General features: G+C 37.8%; 1 protein-coding gene across 1 annotated transcript in view; it reads right to left on the minus strand.

The window, feature by feature from the left end:
• Positions 1-13,362, minus strand: part of ENOC (cytosolic enolase) — a 269,816-nt gene that overhangs the window by 57,762 nt on the left and 198,692 nt on the right. Inside the window, exons 4-5 of the mRNA XM_089437891.1 lie at positions 6,298-6,369; positions 6,056-6,172 (exon numbers count right to left, since the gene is read on the minus strand). Of these exons, the coding sequence (XP_089294017.1) occupies positions 6,056-6,172; positions 6,298-6,369 (189 nt within the window). The remainder of the gene's footprint in view (positions 1-6,055; positions 6,173-6,297; positions 6,370-13,362) is intronic.

Genomic DNA, 13,362 nt, shown 5'->3' on the forward strand with positions numbered 1-13,362 from the left:
TCTATCTCTCCCTTCTCAAATAGGAAGGACATAGTCCAATAAAGGAATGTACTCATTCCTACCAAAAGGAATGTATCTAAGCTCCCTCTTGGCTTGGGAATTTCCAAGTTTCTTCCAAGTAAGAAACTTCTTTTCAGGCTCCCTCTTAACTAAGGACCTACAGCAGCTCCTCATGTGGAACAACCAGCTGCTTGAAGAACTCCTCTCTTCTTCGATGTCATAAATTTCTTTTGTCATGGAGTCTTCATCTTTTGGGTCTCCTTCATAGGGCACAAACCATCCATCAAAGTGATCCATCAGATTTCCATCTGGTTTTGCTTCATGTCATTCTGCTTTCATGTCATATTTTTCGGAAGGATATTACATCCCTCAATATGGTCCTCTTGGAAGTCGTCCACAGATCTTCCCTTTGGCAGTCCTACATAAGCTCATCCAGATATTAGTTCAAAAATAAGAGATGAACACTTAAATCAAAATTACCTTTGTGATGGTCTTTCATCATGACATCTTCCTGTAGGTATCATCATCCTGCATGCAGATTGACACATTTCCCAAAGATATTTATTGTCAAGGATCTCCATCTTTTTCCGACTCCTATCAGAGTCTTCATATCTTTCTGGGAGATATTCTAGTCAACTCTTAAGATTGAATGCCTTTTTCCTTTGTTGCATATTACCACGATCTCTTCCTTTCTTTTCACACTTCATTCCCAGGAGTTTCCAATCAGAGTTCCTCAATTGTAGTCAGCCTCCTCATGATTCATATAAGAACATATTATGTTGCTTTTATCTTGTGTGACTTATGCCTTTTCTGCAATCTATCGAAGGAGGAGATCCCTTCTTCACTTGATCATATTTCCCAAGATGGAAATAATGATTCATATTATCTACAACCATATGACATGACTTTCATAATAATCTATGTGAGCATACATACCTCATTTTTCTTTTCGGTCATCCAGACTTCCTGAAGCAGCTTAATTTGAACAAAAGATCTTTATTCTTTAGACCTACTTTCCTACTATGTCATCATACCATCCTCTCTTGAATCCCATGAGTTGAAATTCCTGACAAAACTCTTGCTTCCTTTCTAAGTCAGTGAATCTTTTGATAAGGATTCCATCAGAGAAACTTGAGGATCTTTCATATCCTCACTCGACAGATGTTTCTTTATTGACTATTGTATGATGATCTCAGTCGATGATGACCTCTACTTCTTTCTATAAGTATTACTTGAGATTTCAATTTGGTTTCCAAGAGAACTTATTCAATAGAATTTATTCCAGACATTCTTTTTGCTTCCCATGTCAAGAGCTCTTACTTCTAATGCTTCTATCATGATGTTATTTTCTAATCTAATGCATCCTATCTTATTTACATTGCTTCCTATCTATAAATTACAAGTGAAAAGTACCTTCTAGTGAAGAAGATCATCTCAGTCATAGTAGAGATATTTTACTTCTTCATTCTTACACTTCTTTGTCTCAAGTTCTTTCACTTCTTCGGTAATGTGGGCTTCTTCCCTATCCCTCTTGTCCTTACTACGTTTAGGACAATCTCTTCTATAGTGCCCAAGTCTTTGACATCCATAGCATCTTACCTTATCCATGTTCTTCCTTTTCTTTTGAGGACCGAACTTTCCCAATTTCTCTTTTCTTCTTGCCATAGGGGCATATGCTTGATTCTGCTCATTTGGTCCAACATCAACCTTTGCCTTCAATTTGGTTTCTTCGATCATAAAGAGTGACCATAGATCTTGAAATGGAGTAGTTTATTTCTTCCCATATAAACTTGACGTGAAGTTACCCCATTCTTCAGGTAGTGCCTTTCGTATCACTGTGGTCATCTCTCTATTAGACATGACTTCTCCCAGCTCTTGTAGTTGATTTCAAATTTTTCATATCCTCATAAAGTATGAGGCTATTCCGTCTTCCTTGGATATATTCAGTTTGTAGAGTTCTTGCCTTAATGAGATTACTTCTCTTGCAGTACTTACAGAAAACAACTCTACCAATTTGTCATATATAGCTTTTGCAGTCTCCAATTTTGATACATATGGGATTAGAGAGTCTTTTATAGATTCTATAAGAATCCTATGGGCTCTTATTTCTCCCTTCATGAATCTAGCATGTGCTTGAGTATCTTATTTTGGAGGCTGGGTAATTGATCCCTTGATGTGATCCATGACCACATTCTCAATAAGATTTAGGTCTGTCCTTTTCTTCCATGCAAGGAAATTTGCATCCCCAACCAATTTACTGCTTTCCTTGCAAAAATACATTTTGTTATTATTAGATATAGTCATGGACTTACTTGAGAGATTGATGCTTGCTTCCTCCTTAATCTTGATGCTAAAAGAGGATTTGCTTCTTGAGAGATTAATAAGAGAGAGCTTCATTCACGATCCTTCTTGAATGATTTAGCCTTCCTTCTTTCTTGAAGATGGTTTCAAGACTCTTGTTGGTATAGATTTCTTCGATCTAGGGTTTTTTTAGATCTTGATTTCTTGCTTCTTACTTTGATCCTCCTTTGAAGCTCGATTCTCGTGTGTCAACTTGCTTTGAATGCCCCTTCCTGACTTTAGCACCTAAGCTCTAATACCATGTTAATAAATCTAGGGCATGAATAGTGAAAAGATTTCTCTACTTGATAATTGCTTGAGATATACTTTTACTTCTTAGCTTATAGTCTTTTCTTCATTATGTTATTATTGTGTTCTTTTTATCAAGACAATTACCAATATCAATATAATAAAAGACAAGTGACACAGTGTTTAGGCTTGTCAGCTAGGGCCAAAGCCTCTCACCTCTTGAGAAGAAAACCTGATCACAATTCTTCTTCTAGATCTTCAATTGATGAGTACCAAGGCCATGACACAGACCTTTGACTCTAGTATCCTCCCAAGAACCTTGTCACTAACGTCGATGCTCTGCCTCTTCCCTTCCTCAACTTTCTTCGTGATCTCGAACTGCTCTCCTCAGCTCCTTCTATTGAAACTCGGTCTCTATTCTTCACACTGCTGCTTCTCAGCTTCCTCTAGAGAATCTCGTCTCCAGTCTTTCACTCGTCTCCTCTAGAGAAACTCGATCTCTAGATCTCTACCTCGATCACCCAGAAGAATCCTTCTTTGCTGCTCTAGAAGAAATCTTCTTCAATGCCCAGAAGAATGCTCCTTCGCTGCCCCGGAAGAAACTTCTCTTCGCTGCCCCAGAAGACACTTCTTTCTTCGCTTGCCCAAAAGAAACCACTTTCTCACTTCTTCGCACTTCTTTGTAGTCTTCTTCTTCTCACGTCTTCACTAAATGCTTGACAAGTTTCTTTCCTTCAAGTGAGGCCGAGTTAGGCTTCATATACACCTCAACTTATGTCCTTTAGGCCGACATGATTACTAGAGGTTAGGTCGACTTCTTCTAGCATGTTCTTTCATCATCGTAGGTCAACTTGAAGAGGATAAGTGACAAGGTCTTAGAGGATACTTTACATAGACAAATTTGACCTTTTACAAAGTGTAACATGACTTCATTACATGATAATGACACTATCATTTTATGACTAGATGACAAATAATTCCTAAAGACTCTCAATGGGAGTCTTGACTCAAAAATAAAATCTGTTGCTCATGAACCCCATGAAGCAAGTCAATACAATAATTTTATTTTTCTTCTTTACATCTCATTACATAAAATCATAATTACATGTCATTATAAAGATAGAACCTAGTTACACTTTTCAACAAGTCGAGCCCTCCAAATTCAACATCTTAGTCACAGGAAATAGCATCAATCTCAGTCATAGTAGCTTGCATCAATCTCAGCTCATATGCCATAGGGAACTCGCTTTTATCTCAGATTATCTGCCATAGAGAATTTGCATTTCTTTCAGACCATTTGCGATAGAGTACTCGTGTTTCTTTCAGACCATTTGCCACAGAGAACTCACATTTCCTTCAGACCATTTGCCACAGAGAACTCGCATTTCTTTCAGATATATGACCTCAGGAACTCGCAAGTCTTCACAATAATGTAGCCTCTAAATTTCGCATATTTTCACCTCAGAACTCATCACAGAAAAGCACCAAATTGCTTGCCATTTTGGTGGAGGATGTATGCCAATATATAGTTGTTCTCACATGCGAAAAGACACGTCTTTTGAGTGAGTCGACTTGTCATCCGAGAGGGCCAACTTGGTTTCTTGAGGTGAATTGACCCAAATTACATTTTTTTAAATTCATTTTTTTCCTTTTTCCTTACAAGAAGTCCAAGTAGGACATTGACTCAACAAATCCTAGAAGCATGAAGAACATGCTTGACTAATGAAATAATAATAATATAAATTTATTTTTCTTCTTTTTGCTTTTGCATGAAATACATATTGATACAAGTACAAAGATAATTATGAAGATCGAACCTAGTTACATATTTCAACAGGAACCTCTCTAGCCACCATACTTCCATAGGTATGATCATTGAATTGGATTGTTATTTCTTCTATTGGACACTAGCACCTCTATATACTTGATTTTGTAGAGTATTTTACATTTATAATCATAATGCCCTATGCTTTATTGATCATACACATTCATATTAGAATGATCTTAGGTCATTTGGAGTGACTAACCTCTAACCTTTGTTATCTTCTCTTATAACAAATTGCATCATTCAATATTAGATCAATTTCTTTCTTGAATGATCTTTTCCTATTGTTTTAATTTGTTTCTTCATAAAAAAATTGCTTCCACCTAGTTAGTTGTATATATTCAACATAAATAAAGTTATTTTAATAAAAAGAAATAAAAGAAGATTTTATTTCATTCATCAATGGGTAACTTGACCTCTAACTAGAAGGTAAACATTAAGAGATGAACATTTACCATTTGATGTTTTAGTCTCTCTTGCCCATTCAAGTTGCCAAGAACACCAAATCCACACTAACATCTTCACGGGTCAAAGAAAACCTAATTATTTGGGCACTATTTCCCACCACCAATGGGTGACCCCATAGTAGAAATTTTTCTCCTAGATTTGTCTTCAGCCAGCAACCAGCAGCCCCTGACAGTGACCAGTGTAGCCAATATATTGTGCCAGTTGATCTCTGCTCCCTGAGCCAATCATATATCCCCTACCCATCCGTCGAGAGCATATATTTGAAGGTGGGCCATCCAATCCTAAAGGTATGTCTTTCATTGTGCAATCAAGTGCTTATGCTTGTTTTTCCTTGGGCACATTGGGCATGGATTAGTGGGTGACTTGGAAGGAGAAAGGGTTTTGACTGCAGTCTTGTTCCATCACCTTAAATGGGGGGTTAATCCTCAATCCTAATCCTATGGATATCCCTTGTTAGCTTATAGCTTCAAGATGGGCACGACTTGGGAAACCCTGATCTTGGTAGCCCGGTCCCAGTTTCCCGTTCCACATTTTTCCTCCCATCCGCACATTACATGCCCTATTTCATCATCTTCCATCTTTGGGTCCACATGACCACTAGGTTCACAAGGCTCTGGTACGCCCCCCCCCCCCCCCCCCCCCTTGTCCACATGTACAGTTTGACCAGTTTCTGGTTGAAACAGGACAGTTTTTAAAAACTATGATCATAACACAAGACTGTTAACATTATAAAAAGAAACAACCAAACTTCATAACAATTATTCACCAAAGGTAAACTAGAAAATGAAATAAATGGACATCATAAAAAGACTGAAAATGCAACAAGAATTTATTAAGAAAATGACAAAGAAGGCATCCTATGCATATGGTCCACAGCTCTATGTGTGCTATCATTTATGCTCCTTTAACATACTTTCATCAATTTCGCTCGTCTTAGGAATTAGGTTGGGTAAAAGGTGCTAGAGCAACATAGTAGGCAATGGCCCAAAAAGCTGCCATCAAAGAGTTGAAAATTAAATAAGTGTTGATCTAACAACCACAGACAAATGGAAGAATCTCACCTTAACAAAAAAAGACTATACTGCATTTTGAGGAAATTTTGACAGCATCGGTAAACAACAATAGCTGTTTGTAAGATAAACAGAATACAACCAATACTGGAAAATGAAATACCTGAAAAGCCAATTTATTTCCAGCGTGTTTTCCACCATTTATTATGTTGAAGGCTGGGACAGGAAGAACAAAATTTGAATTTCCTGAAAGATCAGCAATATGCTGGTACAGTGGAATCTGCAAACATGCAGAACAAGAAGCATTTCATCTTTCCAAATGATACAAAAAAATCTAAAACTTGATGCACAAAAAGGGGTGAGAGTAAAACTTTACGGTGACTTAAGTGAAGTAAATTTACTCACATCTTTTGCTGCAGCTCCAGCTTTACAAACTGCCATGGATACAGCTAAAATTGCATTTGCTCCAAGCTCCCCCTGAAATACAGAGAAATTAAATATTTACATTGGCCAATATCAAATTTGACCAAAGCTAAATAAGCAGCTTCTGAATATTATATCAAAATTCAATGGATAACATTCAGAAAATTTAGATTCCTCTCCAACAATGTGGAAGCATTCAGGTCATACAAATAAAATGATATTAGAATTAAAAAATGTCTAAGGCTGCAAAATGAACCCGACAGATTACGTTATACAGGCACAGGAAAAGAAATAGACAAATGCAAAATAAGTTACAACTGATGAAATCAAACATTTTATTGGTATACAAAACAGCAGAGAATAAGAATGCTGAAAAATGGTGTAATTGACTTAAATGAAGCGATTGTATGATAACCAAAATATTCAGCAAAGAGGAAAAGTCACAGGAAAACTTGTCAATATGTCTGAGGTCAGCTGGTTAAAGCCTCAGGTTCTCATTGTCGGGACCCCAGTTCAAATCCCAAAGACACGATGAAAATGTAATTGGTACCATGTTAATGCAGGGATGGGGTTCACAGCTCCCCACAGATCAACAAAAGGATTACTTACAAGGGGAGGAGTTTTAAAACAAGGGGAAAAATCATAAGATTAAACCCTCACATTCTTGGTTTTTGTCAAAAATGCTAGAAATAATTGAATATTTGTGCATGATAAATTGAAAGCCAATTACTTGTTCAAATTCCAAAGTGATAGATGAAGTCAACATTTTATTGATTTACAAAACAACAGAAAACAGATGGAATGCAGCAAACCAATTTAAACCAACAGTTCATTTACTAATATCCAACATATGAAGGACAGTAGGCCCAAATCCATATAGGACCAATAATATATATCGAATATTGAACAACGTTGACGACTTCTCTATTTCACTGGGGTCGGTCATTGTTTCTTTATCAACCACTGATTCCTTGTTGGTAAGTTTCTCCAGCATATCTTGTTGGGACTTCTTTTCGCCTTTAACTTCTTAATTTGTATGATCAAGCTTTGAATATGATCCTTAACGCAAGAAAATTCTCCAACCTTATCAGTGACAACCTTGTCAAATTCTTTCTGGTGGTCCTGCCATTTTTGTATTGACTTTTGACTGTATTGAAAGATCACTTCAGATACATCCTTCAGGTCTTCTAATGAGGACGCTACTAAACATGACTTCATTATAATGTCCAGCAATGTTATCTTCTTTTTATAGGAGTGTCAAAAACCTTTTCTTCATGTTTAAGATGAAGCTACCTAGTGATTTCATCTAGGTTGAACCTAGAATTATGTCAATGTTTTTTCCAGACATAAGATATAACATTGAGTTGGGGTATGAAAATATAATCATTTAAAGACTTCTCTATTTCACTGGGGTCGGTCATTGTTTCTTTATCGATCACTGATTCCTTGTTGGTAAGTTTCTCCAGCATATCTTGTTAGGACTTATTCTCGCCTTTGAACTTCTTAATTTGTATGATCAAGCTTTGAATATGATCCTTAATGCAAGAAATTTCTTCGTCTTTATCAGTGACAACCTTGTCAAATTCCTTCTGGTGTTCCTGCCACTTTTGTATTGACTTCTGACTATATTGAAAGAACACTTCAGATACATTTTTCAGGTCTTCTAATGAGGATGCTACTAAGCATGACTTCATTATAATGTACAACAATGTTATCTTCTTCATTTTATAGGAGAAGGTCAAAAACCTTTTCTTCATGTTTAAGATGAACCTACCTAGTGATTTCATCTAGGTTGAACCTAGAATTATGTCAATGTTTACTCCAGATATAAGGAATAACATTGAATTGGGGTATGAAAATATAATCATCAACTCTCTAGTAAATTGTTTATTTTATAGCCCAATGGGTTAGCTCGAGTGATTAAGTGTCCTGAATTATAAGCAAGTCACAAGTTCAAGTCCTTAAGTTGGCTGTCTTTATGGATATGCATGGGTAAACCAAGAAAAAATTATTCTCCTATGATACAACTTGCTAGCCAGCAGCCCCGACCATGATCCATAAATAGCCAACCTCAAATGCCTCTCACCCATTCTCCAATCAATGCATTCATTTGTATAGCATACTCATCTGATGAGGTGTGTAATCTATTATGAGGTACATTAACCACTTTGCATGCAAGTGTTTTTATTTAATGTTTAAGGCATTCTAGTATGGATAATGGGTTGAAATTGGATCATAGACCATTGTGGTCATATACTTGTTCCCTTACTTCACCTTCATGGTTATTATTTGTTCTTAGTCCCGTGTTACCTTCCTTAGGGTATTTCCTTCACTATCTAGGAGGGGCACAAATAGGAGACTCTGATTATGGTAGTGTTCCATGTTATTCATACTTAACAATTATCATTATTATCCCATTTATTCCTTTATCCCATCTTTTTTTGACTAGATGTTGTCAGTTGCTCATGTTGGTTCCCTATTGACCTTGTCGTATGAGAAGAAGGGGTTGGAAATACTCGAGGTTGATGTAGTTGTAAGAAAAGAATAAGCGTAAAAAAAATATCAAAAATGCAAAAGAATAGCAAGGAATGTAAAGCAATCAAAATCCAATTATAGCTTGAGCTCTACCCCATTTTATATGGCCACCTGTCCATGAAAGTATCGACGTATTTCAGGCCTATAAAAAGAACTCTCAAAGAACATCCTAACCTCGATGAGGCAATAAATTGCCCATCATTAAAGGGGATTATATCATTATTATTACATGGTAAATCAATTAAGCTTGTTAAAGTAGCCAAATCAAATGAAAAAAAAGAGGCAAATAAGAAATCTTGTAAAAAGAAAGGTAAGTGAAGGTATTGAAAATAAGGGTACCAAGGAGGTGTTTCCTAGGCATTTCTCCTTTTGGCCTAGGGAGACACATTAATGACCCTTTTTTCTAGTGACATTATGAGTTTAATTAATGTCATGGAGCTTGTAACAAACAACGTTCATTTACGCTCTGATACCAATGTAACGAACAGAGTTCGCTCTATGCAATAATCTTCACAATACTTGGTACATGAAGACATCCATGGTAGATAAAAAGCATATATATTGAATAATGTATAAAAGAATTGATACAAGATATATGGTTGTTACAAATGAGGGCCCGCTTATATACCTAGGCAGGTGCCCCTTCATGAATGATCATGTCCCCTTAGACAAGCCTCTTCAGTACTAATCGTTATCATGATTATTATTATTATTTTTTATATTTATATTATTTTTATATAAATTATATTCATAACATTGCCTTCCTTTCAAAAATCTTTGTGCTTAAAGGTTATTGCTGACAAGGCATGTCATTTGTTCTTTGTCTTGTAATCTATTCGCATCTTTCAGAATTCTTCGAGTTGTCATCTTCAATGATGCAAGATGATAGGATCCTTGGAGAGATAAATAAAATTGTCACACTGAGAAGGGATCTAACCATCCTAAATCAATCTTCCGTGGAATCTTATGGCTACTGGAAACTTGAGATGAATTGTTATCACAAGACTGGATTATTGTGGAATTGATATTCTTTGGAATATAAGTCACTTGTTTCTCGTCTAAGTGATATGGATTTGTGGACTGATTGAGTTGTCTCCTCATGTGATTCGGATGTCGATAAGGAGTTATTGTGATCTGATCTCCCCTTAACTTGTTTGCGTTGTTTTCTTGATTTACTTTAAGTATCTGATTTCCTTTAGCTACAGAGGTTGCATGGTTAATCGTTGGATCTTCACTTGAAATCTTCGTCATTTGAACTGCAACATCTGAATATGTTTTTACTTCCACTAGTTTGTGATCCGTAAATTGTCGTGGATATTCCACTGGACAGTTTGTCACAATAGATCTGATAATAATATATTAAAACACTGAAATTTTACACTATTACAGTTTATTAAACTTTAAGATCTATGGATTTAACTATAATTAGTGCATGCATGCGAATATAAATTATGCAGAAAAGTAGAGAATGACAAAATAAGCTCACACACACATAAGACACAAGATATGCTCTCTAGGAAACCCTTTCAAGAGAAAACCCAGCTGGAAGGTGAGGCTGCTTCGCTCTCTTTCTCTATCTGGAAATATGGCTGCAGGTACAAAGAAGTAATGTCTATGGCCCGTGGGCTGCTACAGTGCACAGATCCTCTCTGTGTGCTCTACCTCCTATCTCTCCTGGCTATCTTTGCTCAGTTATGGAACAAAATTCTCTCGAAAGAATGGAATGTCTCTTCCTCCTAGTGGCTCGGTTATAACACCCGATAGCCTACTAGTGGTTAAGTTTGACTACATCAACTCTTAAATAGAGTTACAAAATAGAATCTTCTAAAGTCTTTTACATCACAAACATGTGGCTAGCCCCTTTTCCATGAATAATGGGGGCTGACGCGACATCCTCACGAACTATAGGTGTGAAAATAGAAAGGTCAACTTCTGAGTGGCATAACTTTTGCATACGGACTTCGATTGACGAGCTTTATTGCGCCGTTGGAAAGCTCTTCCTATGTAGAATAGCATGGAAAGATGGTGCGCTAAAGCAGCAAAGCTTTACCCCCAAAAAACATCGTTTGAGGCCTCAAAACGCTCCCAGAAGGTTTCAGACCTCGTTTCGCCAAACTGGGTCTCGCCGATAAAAACGCTCCCATGAGTTGATTCCTCCACTTTTTCCACTCCAAATGCATCAAGAATGATAACAAACAATATAATGATCCAATTCGGATCACACCTCCCCATTTTGGGAGGCTTTTGGGCCCCAAAATCTTTTAATGAATGAGGTGAGGAAATTTTTCCCCCACTTTCTCTCTGGTTTACCATTTAGCTTTGCCTGGAAGTTGTCCCTTCAACCCAATCTGCCAAAAGTCATGCTACCCTTGTCTTGTAGTTCTGGACCTCTTTTGCAAAACTGTATCTTCAGTCAACCATGCCTAAGCGTCTGGTGCCAAATCCTCCATAGAAGGTAGGACTTGTTCCTCTTCCTAATCTAGCATGGAAGGCTCATAGAGTTTCAAATTCTCTACATTCACAACTGAGTAAATGCGCATATATGGTGGTAAATTGAGTCGATAGGCATTATCAGCCACCTTTTCCAGTATCTCAAAGGAACCATACCTTAGAGCGTTGATTTTCTTACCAGGCCCCTACAGCCTCTCCTTGTTCAACTGTAGCCATACTCTGTCTCCCACTTTGAATGATTTCTTTGTTTTGTGTTGATCATGCCTGGCCTTATACTTCTCATGTGACTTCTGCAATGTTTCTTGTACTTGTATATGGATATGCCTAATCTTCTCTATAAATTTTTCAGCCCTCAAAGCATATCCTGTAAGATTTTTCCTCACTCCTCCTTGTTGCCCATATGCAATGTCCAAAGCTGAAGGTGGCAAATATCCAAAACAAGTCTCAAATGGGGACTTTCCTGTAGAAGTGTGGACTGCTCTGTTATAAGAATGTTATATATATACCAGATTTTCATCCCAGGTCTTTGGATGCTTCTGGTTGTATCCCCTCAGAAGTTGCACCAAAGTCCCGTTGACTACTTTTGTCTGTCCATCTGTCTATGGATGGAATGTTGTAGATCTCTTCAACTTTGTGTCCATCTTCTCCCACAATGTAGTCCAAAATGCACTGAGAAATCTTTTGTCCCTGTCTGAAATGATGCTCCTTGGTATCCCAAAGTTCACCCAGACCTATCCAAAGAACAAGTTTGTTGCTTCTTGTCCGCTAATGGTCTTTTTACAAGGCATCAGAACACACATCTCGCTGAACTTGTCAACTACCACAAACAAGTAGTCATGTCCCTTCCTGGTTGTCGGTAAACCTCCCACAAAGTCCATGGAAATGTTTTCCCAAGGACGAGCAGGTACGGATAAGGGATGATATAGACTTTGTTTCTTATTGCTAGGCTTGCTGGAACAACAAAGCGTGCATCCTCTTATGAACCTAGCTACCTTCTCTTGCATCTTGGGCCAACACACATACCTCTGTAAGTTAGCCACGAGTCTTCCCTACACCAACGTGCCCTGTAACCATGGAGGTGTGAGCCTCTCTAATCAGCTACAAACGCTCACCTTTAGGAACACAACTTATCTAGCCTGTAGAGTAACCCATACTGGAGATGATAGTCAATGGTGTTGTCGCCATCGTGCACATGACTCTGACTTTGCAACCGCTGATACACCTCCTTGAAGTCCTCATATTCTGAATATGCCTCTCTATATGCATCATGGGTGAATGGCTCCATGTGCATAAGAGTCCCAAAAGTGGTAATCTTTGATGTGGGTGGCCTTGAAAGCATATCGTCCAACTTGTTTGTGTTGCCCTTCTTATGCTTGATCACCAAATGAAACTATTGTAAAAGCCCCATCCACTTGTAATGCCTGGTCTGTTGCAGCTTACCGTGGGCCTGCAAGTACTATAACAGCTGGTGATTTGTGTGGATTCCTGTCTCCTTTCCCATCAGATAGTGCTTCCACTTCTTCACAGCTTGCACCATGGCATAGAGTTCCTTATCATAGGTAGGGTAGTTACGCACTGCCCCATGAAATACTTCAGAATGGTAGCAAACGGTCCTTCCTCCTTGCATCAAGACAACTCCCATAACATACCCACTCGCATCTATCTCCACTTCAAAGGGTCATTGCAAGTTTGGTAATGCCAGAACTGCTGCTTGATTGATCTTCTTCTTTAGCTCCTCAAAAGCCTTCTGCAAAACTTTTCCCCACTGGAAACTCTTGCCACGTTGTTATGTCGTGGAGCAGTGCTGCTACTGCTGAAAATGAGGCTATGAATTTCCACAGGTACTGTGTTGCCCCAATGAAACTCCTGACCTCAGAAACATTAGTAGGGACCAGCCATTTCATGATAGTCTCCATCTTGGAAGGATCTATTTTCAACTCTCCTCCACTGATCACATACCCCAGATACACCAAAGACTACTGCGCAAACTCACACTTCTTGAGATTTGCTAACAGCTTCTGCTTCTTCAATATTTCCAGCACTTGCATCAAATGTGAAATA

This window comes from Pinus tabuliformis, chromosome 9 (genome assembly GCF_031772625.1).
Source record: "Pinus tabuliformis cultivar Carrire ecotype Pingquan chromosome 9, CPIR1, whole genome shotgun sequence".
In the NCBI taxonomy this organism is placed as follows: Eukaryota; Viridiplantae; Streptophyta; class Pinopsida; order Pinales; family Pinaceae; genus Pinus; species Pinus tabuliformis.